The 20,920-nt window shown below is 52.2% G+C and overlaps 1 protein-coding gene and 2 long non-coding RNA genes across 3 annotated transcripts; 1 reads left to right on the forward strand and 2 right to left on the reverse strand.

Annotated features, from left to right (window-relative positions):
• Positions 1-12: 12 nt before the first annotated feature.
• CLN6 (CLN6 transmembrane ER protein) lies at positions 13-16,109 on the reverse strand. The gene is made up of 7 exons (NM_001109984.1): positions 16,027-16,109; positions 8,565-8,679; positions 6,081-6,179; positions 4,609-4,797; positions 4,277-4,332; positions 2,762-2,884; positions 13-991 (listed from the first exon to the last, which is right to left on the reverse strand). The coding sequence occupies exons 1-7, from the start codon at positions 16,107-16,109 to the stop codon at positions 721-723; spliced, it is 936 nt and encodes a 311-aa protein (NP_001103454.1). The 3' UTR covers positions 13-720.
• On the forward strand, positions 16,059-18,079 carry LOC132346332 (uncharacterized). Its single transcript, XR_009496130.1, has 2 exons — positions 16,059-16,146; positions 17,206-18,079. It is a non-coding gene; the product is annotated as an uncharacterized lncRNA (long non-coding RNA).
• A 934-nt stretch (positions 18,080-19,013) lies between these two features.
• On the reverse strand, positions 19,014-20,625 carry LOC104973054 (uncharacterized). The gene is made up of 2 exons (XR_809111.4): positions 20,207-20,625; positions 19,014-20,092 (listed from the first exon to the last, which is right to left on the reverse strand). It is a non-coding gene; the product is annotated as an uncharacterized lncRNA (long non-coding RNA).
• Between the last annotated feature and the right edge of the window lie 295 nt (positions 20,626-20,920).

Consider the following 20,920-nt stretch of genomic DNA (forward strand, 5'->3'; position numbering starts at 1 on the left):
GAACCCCTGCGACCTGGCCTCAGGGTCAGGTGGTCTGAGGAGTGAGCCAGGTGGTAGGTGACAGGCTAAGCTCCCTCCTGACCTCTGCCCCACCCAGGCCTCTCCCCTACGACTACCAGGAGACACCCAGGAGGAAGAGACAGCCCTGAGCAGTGAGTGAGAAGGCCCGACTCCAGCGTGCATGGGAGGCCGGGCCCAGCTCCTGGTCCGGACACACTGCCTCAGACTATATCCCATCATGAAAAAGAGCTAAACTGAATGGAAACTTAACCAAAACAATTCAGTCTCACAGTGATGCTCTCCGGGCGTGCGCACGTGCACACACACACACACACACACACCCCCACACACCCCTATCCACAGGCACCAGGCATACTCTCACCCACGCTCTTAGCTGTGGGCTACACACGTGGGTGCACACACACACACTCCGCACACTCAGACACCTTCGGCCGTCCATCCCCAGTGGGTGCACGCACGCACACGCTCCGCACACTCACCTTTGGCCGACCATCCCCAGTGGGTGCACACACGCACACGCTCCGCACACTCAGACACCTTCGGCCGTCCATCTCCAGTGGGTGCACGCACACGCACACGCTCCACACACTCACCTTCAGCCATCCATCTCCTGTGGGTGCACACACGCACACACTCCCAACACTCACTCTCAACCATCCATCTCCCACCCACAGAGCACCAGGGGCCTGTGCCCAAGACTCAGTGTTGGCTGCTGACGTGGAGGGTGTAGAAGGCCCAGGGCTCGGGGACATAGATGACGCCCGGGTACTTCTTCCTGAGGACGGGGTCATTCCACAGCCAGGCGACCCAGAGCGCCACGAGCAGGAGGGTGAGGGCGAAGGAGTAGAAGAGGAAGAGGCCGTTGCTGTCGAGGAAGAGGCGCTTCCGCTTCTGGTGCAGGACGAGGGCCAGCATGGCGAAGGAGGTGAAGATGAAGAGGATGAAGATCTGGCCCTCGGTGACCAGGTACCTGAGGAGGCAGGCGGGCAGTGAGGGGTGGGGGGCACCACGACAGCCCCTCCTGCCCAGCGTGCCCTCTACCCAAGCACCAGGCTGCCCTCCCAGCCGGTCAGAACAGCGTGTCGAGTGAGGGGCTCCACTGTGAGCCACGGCCAGTACACAGCATTCAGATTTGGCTTCTAGAATTACTATTTTTCAAAAGGTCGAGTTTGTTGCCAATATTTAAATAACAGATTACCTGCCCACGTGGAGTTCTGATTTCCCTGCTAACTTTAGGTTTGTATTCCCACATGACTATAACTGACGAGGAGAAAGCAGCTGCTCAGAGACAGCATGGTCCCGCAGCTTGCCACAGCCCCCACCACTCCCTACTGCCTCATTTGATGCCCACTTGATGAATTTCTATCACCAGCTTAGTTCCTAAAGGCATCTGAGTTTGCGGACGCAGTTTCAGTTTATGGGGTTGTCATGACTGTCTCCTTGAAGGCTGGGACACAGTCTCATTCCCCAGCGTTCCCTCCAGCTCTCATGGCAGTACCTAGCACATGGCCAGGAAGGCAGTAACGCTTGCTGGAGGGCTTCTCAGAGGTTATCTCATCCACTCCCCTGCCTCTGTGCTGACCCATCCCACTCAAGCAACTGCATAGCTCTGCAACTGAGTGGCTGGGTCACCTTGGGGAATTTACATGACATCTTGGAGCCTTTTTCTTACTCATAAAGGGGGCATAAATGGCCCTAGCTCTCGAGGTTACTGATGAGAACTGTGTACTTGGAAAGGCACATTGTTCAATGAATGGCCCCCTGTAGCTGTCACTGAACTGACACACCATGGGTAAGAACGGGCCGAGCTTCTCACTTCTCACCCTTTTCCCTCCAGCTGTGGTCGTCACCCATTCCTTCTAATCCTGTCCTGGGTGGGCATATGGTTTCACCCTCATGGACCCCCACTGCTCGCCAGGGGCAGCCCCTGGAGGTGGGGGAGGCTTCCTCCCAGAGAAGGGCTAGGACACCCACCCTTTCTCAGACACCCACAATCCCCGGGGAGCCTGTCTCCAGAGCAGAAGTGATAGAGGAGAGGGAAGAGCCTGGCTGAGGCCTGGTCCTCTGGAATGGGAAGAGGAAACCAGGTGGGAAGCCCTGAGGCCATGGAATTCCCCTGTAAGTATCCTTGTCATCTCCATGATGCTTCTCTCTGGGTTCTCACCATGTCCCAAAAGGGAGACAGCCTGGTATCATCCTCATTTCACAGAGGGGGAAATTCAGCCCCCCCGCCCCTCCCACCCTACCAGGCTCTACAGGCTTCTGCTCTACAGCCCTCCCCAGGGCTTCCCCGATGGCTCAGCAGGTAAAGAATCCGCCTGCAACGCAGAAGACACAGGAGATGCTGGTTCGATCCCTGGGTTGGGAAAATCCCCTGGAGAAGGAAATGGCAACCCACCCCAGTATTCCTGCCTGGGAGAATCCTATGGAAAGAGGAGCCTGGTGGGCTGCAGTCCATGGCTCACCAAGAGTTGGAACGACTGAGCGACTAAGCACACACAGAAATTATGCCTCGACATGGATTCTACAGGCCCTGAGGTTACACTCTGAGTGTAGAGAAGCCATGCTCAGGCCCGCCTTAAAGGCACTGTCCCAGTCCTCACTGAAGAGGAGGGTGCAGGGACCCCAACAGGGAGCCTCACAGGGCTCACACAGCAGCTCTGTGGTCGGAAGCACATTTTCACTGACTGGATCACTAAGGGGCCCCCTCCCTGCCACCCCAGGTCTGCCGTCCACTCACCAGTAGTACAGGCCACTGGGCACCACCAGGAGCAGGGCTGCCCCTGGCATTGAGCTCTCAGCTTTGGTGGGAGTAAAGCAGCTGCTGAAGTACATGAAGAGGATGAGGAAGAAGGGGATGTACCTGCAACAGGGAAGCCGGTGCTCAGCTGCTCGGCCACCCGGCCCGCCCGCCCCACCGTCCTAGGACTGGCTGCCTGCGCCACCTGTGCGGTCTCACCTGTTTGGGTGAGGGCACTCCCAGCCTCTCCTGGGTAGGGGGTCTAGGAAAGAAGATGAGGCCTGCTCCCTGAGCACATGCAGATCCGAGCCATGGGCGGGGGTGGGGGTGGCCTCCTCCCACACTGTCCCAGCCACCTCACTCACTCCCCATGTGTGCGCATGTCTCTCTCTCTCTCTGCCCCACGCACTCACCCCAAGACCAGCAGCCCCCAGCCCCTCACTGCCCTGGGAAAGGGTACATCTAGCAGGGTTGAGGAGGGAGAGGCCCGAGGTCCCAGTCTGGGGGAAAAAAAGGGGTGGGGGGTGGAACAGTACCTGCTGGGGGCCTCCCAGGAGCTCTGTGAAGCTCCTTCACTCACACTCAGCCTCCAGCCTCACCCCCTTCCACGCACAGCTCACCCAAGTACGACCCTCTCTCCTCTCCACACACACACGCTGCTCCCCACACGCCTGTGCCAGCTCGCACAACACCCCCTTTCTGTTCCCACCCCCTCATCTCCTTCCCCACCTTCCCCTCACGCGGCCCCCACACCCTCGGAGTCCTGCTCTTTCATTTCTCCAGGCCCCTGTTCATCTTTCCTCCTCCCTTCCCCAGCCTTCCATGGTAAGGGTCTCCTGGCACAGGCCAGGGAGAACTGGCAAGAGGCCTGTCTGTGCAAGGACACCCTGACTTTCTAGACCCCAAAAGAGAACTCGGAAATACAATGTAGGGCCCGTGTGACACGAGTGGGGCCACCCACGTCCAGGGTTGGCTCTGGCACTAGCTGTCAGCCCATGGACAAAGCCCCTCCCACCGGCCCCAGCTCATCCTGGGATAAAGTGGGGTCTGGAACAGACGACTGCCCCCAGCTCGGGCCGCACCTCCTGTGGCTGAGCCCACACTTGAGGTTTCCTCCACTGTGGGGTGAAGGGGTGGGAGGAAGGAGCTCCCAGGGGAGTTCCGAGGAGGAGGCGGCACTAAGAGCACCCCTACTCCCACCTCGCCCCCAGCCTGGTTCAGCCTGTCCTCCTCGGCTCCCTCCCTGCCTCTGGGTCCCTATCCTCATCCCCAGGGTGGGGGGAGTTGTTTACCAGCGCTGCAGCCTCGGCCCAGGGAGGACAGGCGCTCGCTGCCCTCTAGTGGCCGCCACGGACACTGCGGGCCGGTGGGCACGGAAGGCGGCGAGGCGGGAGCCAGAGGAGCGACAGCGCCCCCTGCTGGGGAAGAGCACCCCATTCCAGCGGCTGGGCTGGACACGTCGAGACCCCGTGGCCCCTTGTTCAGCGTCGCCACGGCCAGAGCCCCATCACTCACCACATGGAGTGGCCCAGGTACTCATCGTAGTAGTAGAGCAGCTCAAAGGAGTCGATCTGGGGGGCAGCAGAGGCCAGGCGGGGGCAGAGAGGGTGGGGCTTCAGGAAGGGTGTCGGGCCCACGCAGCCCCCAGGCTACCCTCCCCGACTGCCCATGCCTCCCTCAACTGCCCCCAGTCCCTCCCTATGGGGAGGAGGGGATCTGGGTGGGGGCATCCTAGCTTGGGTTGGGGGGTGGGTAGGGAGGCGACCTGCTTTATCTGGGGCACCTGTGACAGGTCGGCAATGTCTTTGGCCTCTAGGACAGACCGTACAGTGGCGGTGGGGGCTCACCAGCGTCTCTGGTTTGAGATTCTTGATGATGGGGTTCTCACGGACCGACAGATGGTTCTGGTAGCCACTGAAGATCAGGCGGTGGTTCACTGAGTCACCCACCAGGTGGATGCTGGCCCCCATGATGAAGGTGATGATGCTAACGTAGATCAGGGAGCGTGGCAAGGTGCGGGGGCACCGCTCGATGAGCTGAGGTCAGAGGGAGGCCCCACAGCATGACCCCGACGCCATCACCACAGGAGACACCCTCTGCTTGCCCCCCTCACACCCAGAGTGGGATGGATGCCACCAGCCGGAAAGCCCCTCTCACACTGGGTTCCCTTTAGGGGAGTCAGTCCAGCCTCCATCATCTCACATGATCCCTGTGAACCCAGTAGGTGCTGAGGAAGAGCATCCCCTTCGGCCCAAGAGGAAACACACTCCCCGGGGCCAGCTCATTGCCCAAGGTCAAACACACCCATATACAGTGCTGGAGATGACAGCCAGGCCTTCCACAGAGGCAAGCCAGGCCCTGACCTCCCACCACCCCTAGTTCTGCTTCCGGGTGACTGGGCTGGACTGTTGAGGCTGGGTTGCTCCCATTTCTGAGCAACTGAGCCACGCAAACAAACATGTGGGGCAGGTGTTTCTGAAACTAAGTTATTTAATTAAAGACCCCTTCAAAGTCAGAGATTACACCTTCCCTACTTTGAAAGAAAGAAAACGAAGTCACTCAGCCGTGTCTGACTCTTTACAACCCCATTGACTGTAGCCTACCAGGCTCTTCCATCCATGGGATTTTCCAAGCAAGAATACTGGAGTGGGTTGCCATTTCCTTCTCCAGGAGATCTTCCCAACCCAGGGATTAAACCCAGGTCTCCCGCATTGTAGGCAGACACTTTACCGTCTGAGCCACCAGGGAAGTTCGGAAATGTCTCTCTAAAAACAAAAGGACGGGGATAGGAAATGGCAGTAGTTTTAAGAGACTTTACTTGGCAAAATGCAAAGCCAGCAGAGCAGAGAGCTCTCTAGGAGACATCTCTGTGTTCCCAGTGGTGTCTCAAAGTCAGGGCTCTCGGTCCGGAGGAGAGAGTTCACCCTCCATTGCTGCCCTTCCTGCCTCCAGCCCCCACCTGCCTGCCCAACTGGTCCCTGACCTCTCCCTGAGTAACCCAGCCACTCCTTCCACCTCAGCCTCCCCAAACATGGCTCCTCAAGCCCAGCCTTGTCTTCAGATACTCCCGCCTGAAGGTCTCTCCCAGTTCACCCCCAGGCACACCAGGTGGAGGCCCAAATCACACGCCCCTCCCTGGGGAAGCCTGCTCCGTCCCTCCCAGGCAGAGGCAGCCCTGCCTCCCCTGGGGCCCTCTGTCATAGCCTTCGCCCCGGAGTCAGGCAGGGGACAGCCTGATTCAGGCCACTCCCAGGGCTGGGCGGCAGGGCAGAGAAAGGAACAAGGGCAGGGAGGGAGAGGAGGGAGCCTGGGATAGTACCTGGAGCAGGAGGAAGGGCGTGATGATGTTGTAGGCCATGTGGAAGTAGTCCCCCACGCTGGGCTTGTTGAGCGGAAACCACTCGAGAGGGAACACCAGCTGGGGAGCAAGTGGAGAATGCAGTTTACAAGGCCTGACCCACACGGCCTCAGAACTGCCTCTGCACACGCTGCGCTCTGTCTGTGATCTCCTGGAGTCCTCCTGGCAGCACTGGGGTGAAGGTGTTTCCAGACAAACTGAGTCCCAGAGAAGGTAGACGTGTCTCCAGTCACAAAGCAGGTGCGAACCCAGAGTCTGATCCTGTGTCACTCTCCTGTGGATACCAAATAAAGGTCCCGGGTACCCACCAGCCTAGGAGTTAGAAGATCCTTTGGGACTCAAGCATGCCAAAAACTTTCTGCGTAACCCCAGGGCAAGTTCTTCCCTTCTTCCTGCCTCAGTCTCTCCATCTGTAACACGAAATGTGGCCCAGATGGTCTACGTGGACCCTAGTGATCTGGCTCATTAGAATGATGACAAGAAATCCTGACCACCCACCCAGGTGTGAAAAACGCTCTGTCCACTGAGCAGATGGACCACTTCCAAATCAGGTCAGAACTATACCTTCTGAAACAAAGGAGAAAATAAGTGAGTTCTAAAAGCAGCTTCAGTTCTTCCTTTCCTACCTTCTCTGAGACAGGCCAGGGCCATTCCTCTGTCTGGAATTCCCTTGTTCTTCCTACTGGTCTACCCCAGTGAGTCCCAGCCTTGTCAGGGTTAGTGTGACAACACCTATACAAGATCACAACACTTCCAATCCCTGCCCTGCCAAACTGTACTTCTAGAATCTACTGATGGAGAACACCTGTAACGGTCATAAATTTCAATCAAAAATTGAAATGCTTATCTCTTGTAATTAAAAAATGTTGTGCTGGATAAAACCAACCTGCAGAAATAAATCTCCCAGGAGACAGGAATCTCAATCTCTTTCTTGCTGTGTGGGCATCTCTATAGCTTTATCTACAGCAAGATATACAGCTGGCTGAAACACTCGGTGATAGCAAAGAATCAGAAATAGGCCAACTATTCAACCAAACAGGACTACTTGAATACACTACAGCACATCTGTATCACAGAAGGTTAAGCAACCACAAATAGAAATGACACCTCATATGTGCTGACATGGAGAGACATCCATAAAACAGTCTAAAGTAAAACAAGCAAATTGCAGACTAAGGTATAAAGTAAAATCTCATTTTGGTTAAAGGGGAAAAAAAAAAAGATGCACACATGTGTTGCATGAGCAGAGAAAGGAGTAAAAGGCTCTGCCCCAAACAGTCAGAAGTGGGACCGCAAAGGGAGAGTCTCATACTTCTTTATATTACTGGGTATGAACTCACTTGTTATATAACCATGACATACTACTTTTATAACTTGTAAAAGGTTTTATTTTGTAGTTATTAAAAATTTGAGACTATCATGTATACATCTGCAAAGCTCATGTATACACTGGACCTTTTCAGATGTATGCTCCTACTGAGCCCACTTAGGGTTACAGTAGCCACAGCGACTCTGAGCAGGATGGCGGGAGGTGATTTGCCCCACCGGGGAGCCCTATTAGGCCAGATGAGGCTGAGTCCTAGTGAGTGAGGAGAGCCACGAGCCACCCTGGCCTCATCTCCCCTCTCCCTGGAACACCAGTTTGATGGGCAGCCCCTTTGTCCCCTGGAAAGTGGAACCTTCGTGCTGCAAGGGGGCTCAGGTCACCTGGTCCAACCAGTCTTCTTACAGATGAGAGAACCAAAGCCCAACGACACTGACTTGCCCCAAATCACCTACAACCCTGACTGGGAGCCCTGACTCCTGGGTCAGTCCCTTTTCTTTCACCTACATTTAAAAAACAACATGTAAACCTTACCAAAAGCCTGCAGAAAGGAGACTCAACATCCACCATACCTCCTCCCTGAAACCACTGCCAGAAGCTTTCCTTCATCCCCTTGAAGTCTTGGATCCCATGTATATAAGATCATTAGGGCCTTTACTGACTGGCAGGCAGTTCATATGCATGCCACCCAGGCATCTGTTTTCTCCTTAAACATTCCAGGATGCTCTATAGTACCCACGATTCCTGTTCACTGCCCAGGCAGCTCAAGTCATATATGACATGCACAGTCAGCCCATACTCTTCACCTCCAGAGAACACAATTCTATCCCAAGGCCGTGGGGAAGGCTGGTGGGATCCTTTCCCATACTCCACTGTCTGAATTGGTGCTTTGGTTAAACCTGAATGTGAGATATTGGGGCAAGTGGTGGGGGGCACAGTATGACTGCTCAGATCCCCCACTCCCTGGCAGCGGGCACACTGGTTACAGCCATAGAACTAAGGGACTGCATTCTCACGGTGTACCAGTCGGGGCAAGGACTTGTCTGAGGTCACTCTGATCATTCAGATCACACTGTCTCCATGCTGCCGGTCGGGGGTTCCATCCACAGCTTCACTCTCACCATGGCTATGGGGCGGCCAAAGTCCAGAACCCAGTTCTGCAGCGTGAAGTAGAACCAGAGGTCAAGGTGGAAGGGGGCCGTGCCAGCAGCCTCGTCAGCCTTGACGGAGCTGTGCCTGGGAAAGAAGTAAACGAAAGCAGTCAGCCCTTCTCTACTCCATGGGAAGACTCCCCACCAGGACAAGCCACAGGAATTTGTGGGCAGGAAGAAACACACATGATTAAGTTCTAGGAAAAGGTTTTGCTCGAAGTTCTGGGGCCTGGGGGAAGGGATCCAGAGATGGACTCCGTCTGCCCTGACAGTTGCTTCTCTAGGATTCAAGAAGGAAAATACTCAACAGATACAATCACGTTGGGCTCTCTCACCTATAGACTGACAGGGAGATCGGATGGGGCAGAGGTTGCAAATGTGGCTGAAAGGCATGAAACACGGTGATGGATGATGATGGCTCGTACTCTTGCCTGGAAAATCCCATGGACGGAGGAGCCTGGTAGGCTGCAGTCCATGGGGTCACTAAGAGTCGGACACAACTGAGCGACTTCCCTTTCACTTTTCACTTTCATGCACTGGAGGAGGAAATGGCAACCCACTCCAGTGTTCTTGCCTGGAGAATCCCAGGGACAGCGAGGCCTGGTGGGCTGCCATCTATGGGGTCGCACAGGGTCAGACACGACTGAAATGACTTAGCAGCAGGCTTTACTGAACACTTTCTACATTCCAGGCACTCCTCCGGCTGTTTACATGTACCATCTCATTTAACTCTCTTAATGCTCACAGAAACCCTCTGAGGTTACACTATTAACCTCATTTTACAAGTGGAAAAACTGAGCCCAAGACGTTAAGTGCTGTTGTGCTGTGCTTAGTCACTCAGTTGTGTCTGACTCTGTGTGACCCCATGGACTGTAGCCCGCCAGGCTGCTCTGTCCGTGGGGATTCTCCAGGCAAGAATACGGGAGTGGGCTGCCTCAAATGATTACATTTCAGAGCTTCTGTTGTTAACCTCTAGTCTTAGAGTCACAGGTCTCCCTGGTGGCTCAGTGGTAAAGAATCTGCCTGCCAATACAGGAGACGAGATGTGAATTTGATCCCTGGGTGAGGAAGATCCCCTGCAGAAGGACATGGCAACCCACTCCAGTGTTCTTGCCTGGGAAATCCCACAGAGGAGACTGGTAGACCACAGGCCATGGGGTGATAAAAGAGTTGCCACTTAGTGACTAAACATTGTATTCACAGTGATTTGTTCACAGGATGGGCGTGTGACCTGAGATGGACCAATGGGAGCCCCTTAGTGAGATGTGATCTACAGCTGGTAGACTGAGATGAACAGGGGGCCTCCCTTTCCCTTGGTTTCTGAACCACAAGGAAGTAGGAATGGGGCTGCTGGTGTCCTTCCTGTCACCAATGCACAGTAAAACCTAAGGAGGAACCCAGCAGGAATAAGGAGGAAGCCAGCAGGAATAAGGTGATGTGGGGGACGTGGCAAGAAGCAGAGCACCATCTTTGGATGCCCATCCCTTCTGCAAAGCAGTCAGCCACCTGCTCTTCACAGGTGAGCTGAAGTTCAAGGGCAGGAAACATGCCACCTTCTCCAAGAAGGCCTCCCTGATGAAGCTTTCCCCAAAACCCACTACAGAGAGTACTTCACCTCTGACGCCCACCCAGGCCATGACATCACAGAGCTGAGTTTTGCTCTTACTGAGACCCTCAAGAAGAAGGGTGATTTTAAGATTCCTGCAACTCACCAATCTCCCCATCAGAGTACAAATCCTCTTTACAGATCCCTGCCACTACTCGCATACCTCCACTGACAAGCAGTCCCCTCCTCCTAAGATGACTCAGGTGTGAGTTATATTGCCCCGTTAGTGCCCAGACCAGAAGCTGTGTGACAAGTGCCTGTATTCTCCAGAGTTTTCAGCTCAGTACCTGACTTATGCTCAGTGACTACTGGCTGATATAAAACAATCCCAGTTACCAGTTAATTATAGTACCATCAAGGGCTTCCCAGGCAGCACTAGTGGTAAAGGAACCCCTGCAAATGCAGGACACTCAGGAGACCTGGTTCAATCCCTGGGTCAGGAAGATCCCCTGGAGAAGGAAATGGCAGCCCGCTCCAGTATTCTGGAGAATCCCATGGACAGAGGAGCCTGGTGGACTATACAGTCCATGAGGTTGCAGAGAGTCAGACATGACTGAAGTGACTTAGCAGGCACCTGCCCGTCCATTTCAGAGGCTAATCAAACATTAGCTTAGAGGCGCCATGAAGGTTTCCCTCTGTCAGCTCTGCCATTGCTTCGGTAATTTTCTGGGATCCTTTTCAGCCAATTCCAAGAATGGTCCGCACTGGGTTGCTAGAGCAACTCAGAGCCAGGAAGGCAAGCTGTTGGGGATCTCATTATCCTCTGGTGGTGGAATGGATGGGTGGAGTGGGTTTTCCAGGTCAGCCAAGTCTTCCTTTCCACCCCCTCTGCTCAGTGCCCACTTACTGTGTGCCATGCCAGGAGTGTCCCCAGCACCATCTCACCGAAGCCCCACAGCAATACCAGGAGACTGTTACCCTCCCATTTTACAAACGAGGAAACTGAGGCTTAACCAAGGTTTGGTTCAGTTCAGTTCAGTCGCTCAGTCGTGTCCGATACCTGCCCTAATAAGAAGCTGCATCAACTATTCTTTCTGTCAGACTATTTCCCATTCCCCTCTCCTTCTGGTGAAAGATGATGTTCCCTGAGACAGAGGGAAGGCCAAAAACCCAGGTCGGCCCAGTGGGACTTTTCTAACTACAGTTGAAAACAGAACCCTCCTTCCTGTGCTGTGGTGCTAAAGATGAGAGCCCGAGGGCCCGGGGCTGCCTGTGGCCAAGGTACCAGCCTCAAGGGACAGTCAGATAAGAATGAAGCGGCCCTGCAGAGAAGAGCAGGCGAAAAGAGGAGAAAAAGGCCCGAGAAGGTTCACATTCCCAGTTCCGGGCATCCCCAAGGCAACAGTTTGGCCACAAGAGCCAAGACATTCCCTTTTGCTAAGGGTGTTGCAGTTCACATTGGCTTTCTGTCACTCCGCAACCCAGGAGTCCTGACGTGCACAGAATTCAAACCAGGGTCTATATGGATTCGAGACCTGTGCTCTAAGTTGCTTGCTATTCTGCTGCTGATTACTATCAGCTATAGAATATATCAGGAGATCAAGATACAGAAGGACCGGTGTGGCCTGGAGCAGCATGCAAAGCCTGCAGGAAGGAATGGAGCCTGGAAACATGGATGGGTGGATTCCTGTTGGCAGAAAAGCAGAAAGAGCGCAGCATCAGAGGCCTGGAGGTGGGAGTGAGACAGGCGCTGCAGGGAGCTGCAATGCCTGGCTTTCTAGTGGAAGGAAGAGAAGGAGGGGCTGCTGGGCCTTCAGACTGGGCAGAAACTCAGAGACGACTAACCGTGACGACAGTCTGGATGAGTACGAAATGAGTGCCTGGTACAGAAGTCCCACTATGCCCTTCCCTATCATGACCATCAAGGCAAGGCCTCGAAAAGCAGGCAGGGACAACCTCCAGGCCTGAAGAGCTTAGAAGAGGAAGAAGGAAATAGTCTTCACTGTTGGGACTTCCCTGGTGGTCCAGTGGCTAAGCCTCTGCGCTCCCAATGCCAGGGGCCCAGGTTCGATCCCTGGTCAGAGAACGAGATCCCATATGCCACAACTAAAGAGCCCACAGGCCATGATGAAGATCAGTGTGCCTCAATGAAGACCTGGTGCAGCCAAATAAATAAATAGATAAACATTAAAAAAAAGGTCCTCAGTGTCTGTTCTGGAAACCTTCAGAGCAGGATGTTCGGTAGAGAAAATAAAAGGTGTTTTGCAAGCCTGGGAAGCACTTAGTGTGAGTCTCTGGAAGCTGTGGATACCAAGCACGTACTCAGGACTCAATGACTGTTTCCTCCATCACCTCAGGAGGCACCTCAGTCAACAGGGATCCCTGCCAGGAGTCCAGCCTGGCTGAGCAGAAAGAAAAAGGGCAGGTGCAAGGCTCACACCCAACTTGGGAATCAAGACTGGTGAGCACCGGTTTTGTTCTGCTGGGACTCTGAGCACAGGAGGCAGATCACGGAGAGGGAAGGCATCCTCTCCCCTAGCCCTGTCCTGGGGATGAGCATCCTCATGCTAACCCAAGTACCTGACTCCTCAGACACGGAGCCCCCAGACTGCCAGCTCTAGGCCCCAGTCATCAGAAACTCCTGCTGAGAATGATGGAAGCACGGGGGCAGGTAACCCAAGACACGGAGGGCCTTTTCTCTCCACAGCTTTACAAGCCTACCATCTGGGAAAACGGATATCACGACAGTTGGAAAGCACATACCATACAGCGCATAACATACAAATGAAATATTCAAAGCAGTCACTAGTATCTGCAGGACTGCCTGGCAGAAAAGGAAGGTGTCCCAGCTACCATGGAGTCAAGCAGGGACCTATGAATGGGGACTATAGAGGGACGGATTTGGGTTCTATATGCACAATGGTGAAATACCTGACATGGTGAGAATTTTAAACAAAAAATGAGAAAACAAAAGCAAAAAAAAAAAAAAAAGAGGCAAAAAGGAAAGGCAATTTGAAACTCCAGGAAAAACAAAAGCAGTATAAGAAAGCAAATGTAACTTTTAAACTTACTGGACTCTGTAGGGAACAATATTTACATGGCTTAACAAATAAAAACATTGTATACTGATTTTCAAAGTTTAGAATCAATTCACAAACAAAACATGGAAGGAAATTATGGTTAAAAAACAGCAGGTAAATTCTATCAACCTTGACAACTTGGAAGTAAAACTATAGACGACAGGAGCTAGGGAAAGAGTAAAGAAAGCTAAAAGGGCTAAAGCAGGAGGGCAGGAGACTAACAGCATCCTTTCAAGAAGGAATCAAGAGATACTGCCCTTATTTTAAATTAACTATGCTTCAATGAATAAATAAACTTTATTTAAAAAGATACTGCTTTATAGTTGACCAAAACAGAAATAATGGTATTACATATTTCCTAAGGCTACAGAGGTAACAAAGAGCAAAACTAAAAATGGTCATAAAAAGAACTATCTTGTGAAGATGGAAGAGGTATGAGTAAACCAAATCATAACAGGATAATTAGTAGGTCAACATTAGCTTCAGAGGCTAAAAATTGATAAACCAAGAAATAGCAGTTGAGCGTAGCTTTTGTATGTGGACTCTGGAGCCTGCCTGGGTTCATATCCCAGCTCTATCACTAACCAAATCATGAGCAAGTTACCTCCTGGGCCTCAGTGTTCTCATCTGTAAAATGGGGGATAATAGTATATCCTACTTCAAGAGTTGTGGTTGGGAAAAAAAAAGTTGTCGAATTAAATTATGCAAAAACCTTTTTCAATGCAAAAACTTAAGAGTAGGGCCTAGTCCACAGAAAGTGGTATGTATGTAGTATTTGTTACTATTATTTAGAAATATGAATTTAATTCTGATAGAAACAGCTAAAAGAAGCTAAGATGGTTGTCTCTGGTACTAGGGAGAGGTGGAAAAAGAACCACTGCTTTTTACTCTAAGCCTGTCTGTGCAATTTTATTTAATCATGGGCACGTACTACTTTGCTTATAATACAAGAAATTGTTACCAGAGCACATGAAAACTGGAATAGGGAGTGAGCACTTTGTCACTAGAGGTGTGTAAGCAAAGCACGGATGGAGCAGAGGAAATCCAAGCATCCTAGGAGTTGGACAGGGTGATTCTGCCTACTGTTGTGCAGCAATGAGACTGAGAACAGGGGGGCAATAAGGGGGGAGGTGGGCAGAGACAGCCTGGAAGAGAGCCAGCCCCGTATGCAATCCCCAGGAGCATCCTGGTTGGTGGGGAGCCCATGCAGGAGTAGAGAGGGACATCACCCCTGAGCTGCCAGTGGAGCAATAAGAACAGAAACCAGAAGCCCTAGGTTTAAGCCCTGGTTCTTGCCAGCAAATGACGTAACCTCTCTAGGTCTCGGTTTCCACATAACAAAATATGAAAAGCCTGAGGGAGACACTGCATGTGGAAACGCTGCACAAGTAAAGTGTCAACCATATCCGATGTTCACAGATGGTTCTAACTGGACTGCCACAGTTCAAGGCGAAGACTCCCAGCTTGTAGGGGATCCAGAACACAGATGTGCTTCAGCAGCAGGAGGAAGAGCTACTCCCAGCCGAGTCTCAGATTTCCTCCCTTATCCCAAGTCATACCACAAACTTCCTAACACTGACTCCGAGCACACTCGTGGCTCGAAAGTCTTCCATGGCTCCCCTGTGCCCTACAGAACAAAAGCTGCACCCTTAACCTGCCATTTAGGACAGGAACCAGCGTCAGTGAGACACGTAGGACTCAACACTTAAGGAGGCACAGGTGGGCCATAGAGGATTTTTGAGCACTAGTGTCCCAAGAGTGGGCTTCTCCTTGAATTTTGCACCCTATGCTCTCACTCTGGTCCCAGTTCTGCTGCCATTAAAGGCCCTTTACAGTCTACATTCCTCTTGCCACTGTACACACAGCAAGTGCCAGCACAACTGCACTGCTTGCCTTTCCCAAGCGTTCCCGGAGCTGAAATAGCCATCATTCCCCTGTCACCTACTGCGTACTCTGACATGCAGCTTAAGCGCCACTTCCTCCAGGAAGCCCTCCAAGTCGATCTCTCAATTCCAGGCGTCTGTTCCTCCTAGGTCCTACTGGACTGTGTGGCCCTCCGGGCTTCACTTTACCCACCCCTCGCACAGCGCTGGGGCACACCAGAGATGCTTAATGAATGCCTGCTCTATGCAATAAATGTCTGGGGCCTGTAAAACGGGATGAACATAGTGAAGTGGAAGATTAAAAGGTGGCTTCTGTACCTTTTCCTCCGCCCCAAGCGCCTGGCCTCAACTATCAATACATAAACCAGTAACTTCCCCTTGCTGAGAGAAGGGAACAGCAACCGTGTCGGTAAAGCCCTTCCTCGTTCTTTCTCTGGAGGGGAGTTTCCACACTTCGCTCTCTCTTCCATTAGCATTCCCAACATTCTGGGTTCCTCGGAGCAAGGAGTGAGCCTCCCGTTAACACCAGAATCCAAATTCTAGTCCTGGTTAGAAGGACTCCGAGAACTTGGGTTGGTGCCCGGGACTTGCAGGCGCTTTGGGGGCCCTAGTGAGTAGCAGCGTCCTCTGGGCTCGCCGCCACCGCCCCCATTCCGAGTTTCTTGGATCCCAGATGAGCCATCGTCCCGGAGCCAGCCGGGCCATGGGGGCCGCTGATCGCCGTGGCTGAGACTCCCTGGGTCCCGGGGCTCCCCTAGGAAGCCGCGGAGGCGTGGCTAGGCGAGTGGGCGAGGGAACAGCTGCAGGCGTAGCGCGGGGAAGACCCACTCGGGGTCCGCGGCCCGGACTCCCCGCCCGCCCGCCCGCCCGCCCGATCACGTGGCGGGGCCGCGGTTCCGCTCCGCCCGCTGGCGCGCGCCCACCTGGCCTGCAGGAAGGAGGCGCCCGGCTGCGCGCCGGGGCCGCCCGCCGCTCCCGGGTGCCGCCTCCGTGCCGCCGCCTCCATGGCTAACCTTCCGGCCAGGCCCTTCGCCCCGCTGCCGGTAACTGCAAACAGGTTCCGCTGGCCGAAGGCTGCGAAAGCGAACATCCAGCGCGCGGGCGGGCTGGGGCGTGCAAGAGGGAGAGCGCCGGCCCCGAGGGTGGAGCCGGTGGGGGCCGGGACCAGGAGACGCGCCGAGCAGCGAGGGAGGCGGGGCGAGCTCCGGGCGGGGAAGGAGGGGCCCACGGCCGGGGCCCGGCGGGGAGTAGGGGCGGAGGGAGGGGCGCACGGCGTGGGGCCTACTCGGGCAGGGATCTGCTGGGATCCCGAGTGTGGCCGGGGGCAGGAATCTGCCTAGGCTACCCGAAACCTGTATATTAGTCAAGGGTGGGCTAGGGACGTGGGGAAAGGCCAGTTCGACCTAAATACTCCCTTGGGAAGGAGTCGAGACTGGATTTCCCTAGTCCTTGCGGACCTGAAGGCTTTGGGGGAGGGGCTCATGTCCCTTCCGGCTATGCTAGCCACCTTCCTCTGATGGAAGCTGCTGCTGCTGCTGCTGCTGCTAAGTCGCTTCAGTCGTGTCCGACTCTGTGCGACCCCATAGACGGCAGCCCACCAGGCTCCCCCGTCCCTGGGATTCTCCAGGCAAGAACACTGGAGTAGCTAGCACTCCTTAAAATGTTAGCTCTGTGGCCTTTGACGCTGGGAATTAAAAATCAGTGGGATAAGGGTAGGACGCATGAAAGAGCGAATTCTTTTCAAGTTGGGGTGGATGCAGATTCCCAATCTGGCTTTGTCACTCTCTTGGACTCTGTGGCTTCATAAAAGTTACTTCCCTTCTCTTCCATTCAAACATGTACTAACTCCTGAGCAGTTCCTCATCTTCAAGACTGGATGACCAGTACCGCAGGAAGGCTTAAGTGGGGATGAAAGGGAGCAGGACTCTTATGGTCCTTCCCCGCCCCCCACACATCTTCTGCCTGCCTTTGACCTGTGGAAAACTGTAGTCTAAAATTAATCACAGAAGTGAGAAATGCTGCAACAAAGGAAAACAGTCAAAAGAGACCAGATAATGTACTCATTAAGCATACTCATCAAGGACCTTTCATTTCTTCTACAGGGCTATAGATAATATTTGGAGCCATAGTCTGTGAGCTGTCTTATAGATACTAAAACACCAGGTAGAGAAGTTAACTACATGATGACCAGACTGAACCCAGGACATGAGCTCCCACAATTCCGAGAATTGACCACAAAGAAATGGTAACAAATGGACCCTGGAACTGAAGATTAATTGTACCTAAAACAATCAAGATGACACTGGTCAGACCACTGATGACCAATTTGAAGATGACTGTGATAGATGACTTTGCTGTTTCTGCATGTAGGCCCCTGCTCCTCAGTCAGTCAGTTCAGTCACTCAGTCATGTATGAGTCTTTGTGACCCCATGAACTGCAGCAGGCCAGGCTTCCCTGTCCATCACCAACTCCTGGAGCTTGCTCAAACTCATGTCCGTCTCATCCTCTGTCGTCCCCTTCTCCTACCTTCGGTCTTTCCCAGCATCAGGGTCTTTTTCAATGAGTCAGTTCTTTGCATCAGGTGGCTAAAGTAATGGAGCTTCAGCTTCAGCATCAGTGCTTCCAATGAATATTCAGGACTGATCTCCTTTTAGAATGGACTGGTTGGATCTCCTTGCAGTCCAAGGGACTCTCAAGAGTCTTCTCCAACACCACAGTTCAAAAGCATCAATTCTTCAGTGCTTAGCTTTCATTATGGTCCAACTCTCACATCCATACATGACCACTGGAAAAGTCATAACTTTGACTAGATGGACCTTTGTCGGCAAAAGTGCAGGGTCCCTCCTCACTCTGTCTATAAAAGCTCTCACCTCCTGCTTATGGTGGGGGCTGGGGGGAGTCGGCCTTTGGATGAATGTCCTCTCCCCTCCCCGCCCCAGTTGCCGGCATCTGAAATAAAGAAACTTTCCTTTTCACCAACCTGGCCTGTTTATTGGCTTCTGACTGGTGAGAAGCCAGACCCCACACACATACCTTTCAGTAATAGGGGGACTGGTAAGTGGGGGGGTGGAGGTGGGGAAGATACTGAATACTGTGAGGTTGGAGACTTGGAGGGGGTGGTGTCAGACAAGGCTTCTGGAGGACAGCTTAGGGAACTGAACTCCATTTGCTGAGGTGGAGCACAGCCAATTTACTGAGGACTTGTGGTTGCTGAAAAAAAGCACAACCTAAAAGTTGAGAATTATGTTTTATTTGGGACATTCCTGAGAGCTGTAGACCAGTACACAACCTCTCAGATAGCTCTGAGGCATTGTTTCAAAGAGATAACGGTGAAGCCAGGATGTTCTGTTCAGTTGGTAAGTCGTGTCCAACTCTTTGCAACCCCATGGACTGCAGCAATCCATAAGTTTGCTCAAATTCATGTCCAGTGAGTTGGTAATGCTATCTAGCCATCTTATCCTCTGCTGCCCCCTTCTCCTTTTGCCTTCAATCATTCCCAGCATCAGGGTCTTTTCCAATGAGTCAGCTCTTCAGGTGGCCAAAGTATTGGAGCTTCAGCTTCAGCACCAGTCCTTACAATAAATATTTAGGGTTGATTTCCTTTAGGACTGACTGGTTTGGTCTTCTTGCTGTCCAAGGGAGTCTCAACAGTCTTCTGCAGCATCACAATTCAAAAGCATCAATTTTTCAGCGCTCAGCCTTCTTTAGGGTCCAGCTGATCTTGGCGAGACAGCAGTGAGTGTGGTGTGAAGTGAGATCTTAATTCCCCGCCCAGGAATTGAACATGAGTGGCCTGGATGAGAACCAGGAATCCTAGCCACCAGACCAGCAAGGGCTAGAGCCTAGAAGCTACTTTTCCCTGGATCTTTGCCCCCAGTGAAAAAATGCATTTATCACAGAGGCAAGAACTGTAAATGCAGATACAAAGTTTATTATTAGAGATATAGCATAACAGCAAGTGGGAGAGCACACAGAGAAATGGTTTGTTTAGTTTGAAGACAGGCAGAGACGCACACCCAGAGAGAAAGGCTGTGGGTGTCCTCCCTAGTGAGGAGGAATGCAGTAAAGAGGTTATATAGCTCAGTTCTGGGTCTTTGTTTCCATTCAGGCCAATTATGTGGTTTCTTTTTCCTCACCTGACCTACTTGGGACCCTCCCCTGGGCGCACAGGCACCCCTCAGCCAAGATGGATCTTGAAGTGACGGCTTCTGAGAGGAGCAAGACTCATTATGGCCTGGTGTTATCCTCTGCCTTTTGGCCCACAAAGAACCTTTCTGCACATCTGTAGTGTCTCCCTTGTCCCAAAAGAGGGGGCAGGGAGATCCCTTAATCCTTTACTGAAACAGGGTTTTTTGCTCCTCTTTGTCCTTGCCATGACTATTACCTTCAGGTGCTTACAAGAGAGAAACACTGGCTTATTTACCCTGTTTATGCTGTTACCTGCGTTTCAGAGGGCAATCAGAAGTCTGATTGAAAATGTCTTAACTGGAGCCCACCCATCTCTAGTCTCAGAAAATGCTAACAGTTCTAAATACCCAGCCTGAAGCCTACTTCTTGGTGCCCCATGAAATGCAAACAGGAGGCCAGCTGTAAATATCTAACCTGGAGCCTATCTATCGCCTACATCACAACTCTCACATCCATACATGACTTCTAGAAAAACCATAGTTTTGACTATACAGAGTTTTGTCAGCCAAGTTATGTCTCTGCTTTTTAGAATGCTGTCTAGATTTGTCATAGCTTTTCCCAAGGGGCAAGCATCACTGCTGCAGTGATTTGGGAGCCCAAGAAAATAAAATCTGCCACGGTTTCCATTCTTTCCCCATCTGTTTGTCATGAAATGATGGGACCAGATGCCATGATCTTAGTTTTCTAAATGTTGAGTTTTAAAGCCAGCTTTTTCACTCTCCTCTTTCACCCTCATCAAGAGGCTCTTTAGTTTCTCTTCACTTTCTGCCATTAGGAGCCAGGATACATAGGAGTTTTTGCTGCAAAAAAAAATGTAGTCAAACATCAGAAGATAACTGCTAGTCACAAAAAACAAATCTCTCAAGTTAATGATTTTAGTGTGTGGGAAGAGGCAAGAGTCTGGGCTCACTGACCTTTGATATGCATCTTAATTATCTAGGGCCAGTATCTTGTTTCTCTCCATCCTGAATGCCCCTCAGGGTGCACATGGAGGGCAGCTGCAGTGGCTGATGGCTTGATGGTGGGCAAGAATTTTTTTTGTTGTTCACTTGGTGAAGGAAAATACAGCAGGTTCTAAGCAGGTTCTAAGTTTATTGCAGTTTATTGCAGGTTCTAAGCAAGGGAGTGGGAGACAAGCCTCAGATCTTCTTCACCTTAGTCTCTGAGTTAGGGTTTTTAAAGAGGAAGAATGAAGAGGCTGGGATTAATCATTGTCTTGCGACATTCGTTAATTGTTGTTTCAGGAGCCAAAGTATCTCCGATTATGATTCTTCAACCAGATGGTCCCATAGTTGGTGGGGGGGGTGGGGGGGACGTCTGTTAGTTCAACTTGCCCTGGAGAAACAACATGAGTTTGTATGTTAATGATGATATCTCTAATAGCAACTTTAGTACATTAACAATGTTATCAACAGCAATTTCAATCATCTGACTTTGGCTTACTAGTGTTCAGTTAGCACAGGACAGAGATCAGAGATGATGAGAAATGGAATTAATTTTGGACAGAGATATTAATCACGAACTCGGTTTAGAGGGACCTGGTTTCAGGTGGACATCCTAGTTGTGACTTGGAACTTCTGAACGAACAATGAAGTCCGAGCAGAAGTCTACCAAACACATAAGGGAAG

Source organism: Bos taurus, chromosome 10 (genome assembly GCF_002263795.3).
Source record: "Bos taurus isolate L1 Dominette 01449 registration number 42190680 breed Hereford chromosome 10, ARS-UCD2.0, whole genome shotgun sequence".
In the NCBI taxonomy this organism is placed as follows: Eukaryota; Metazoa; Chordata; class Mammalia; order Artiodactyla; family Bovidae; genus Bos; species Bos taurus.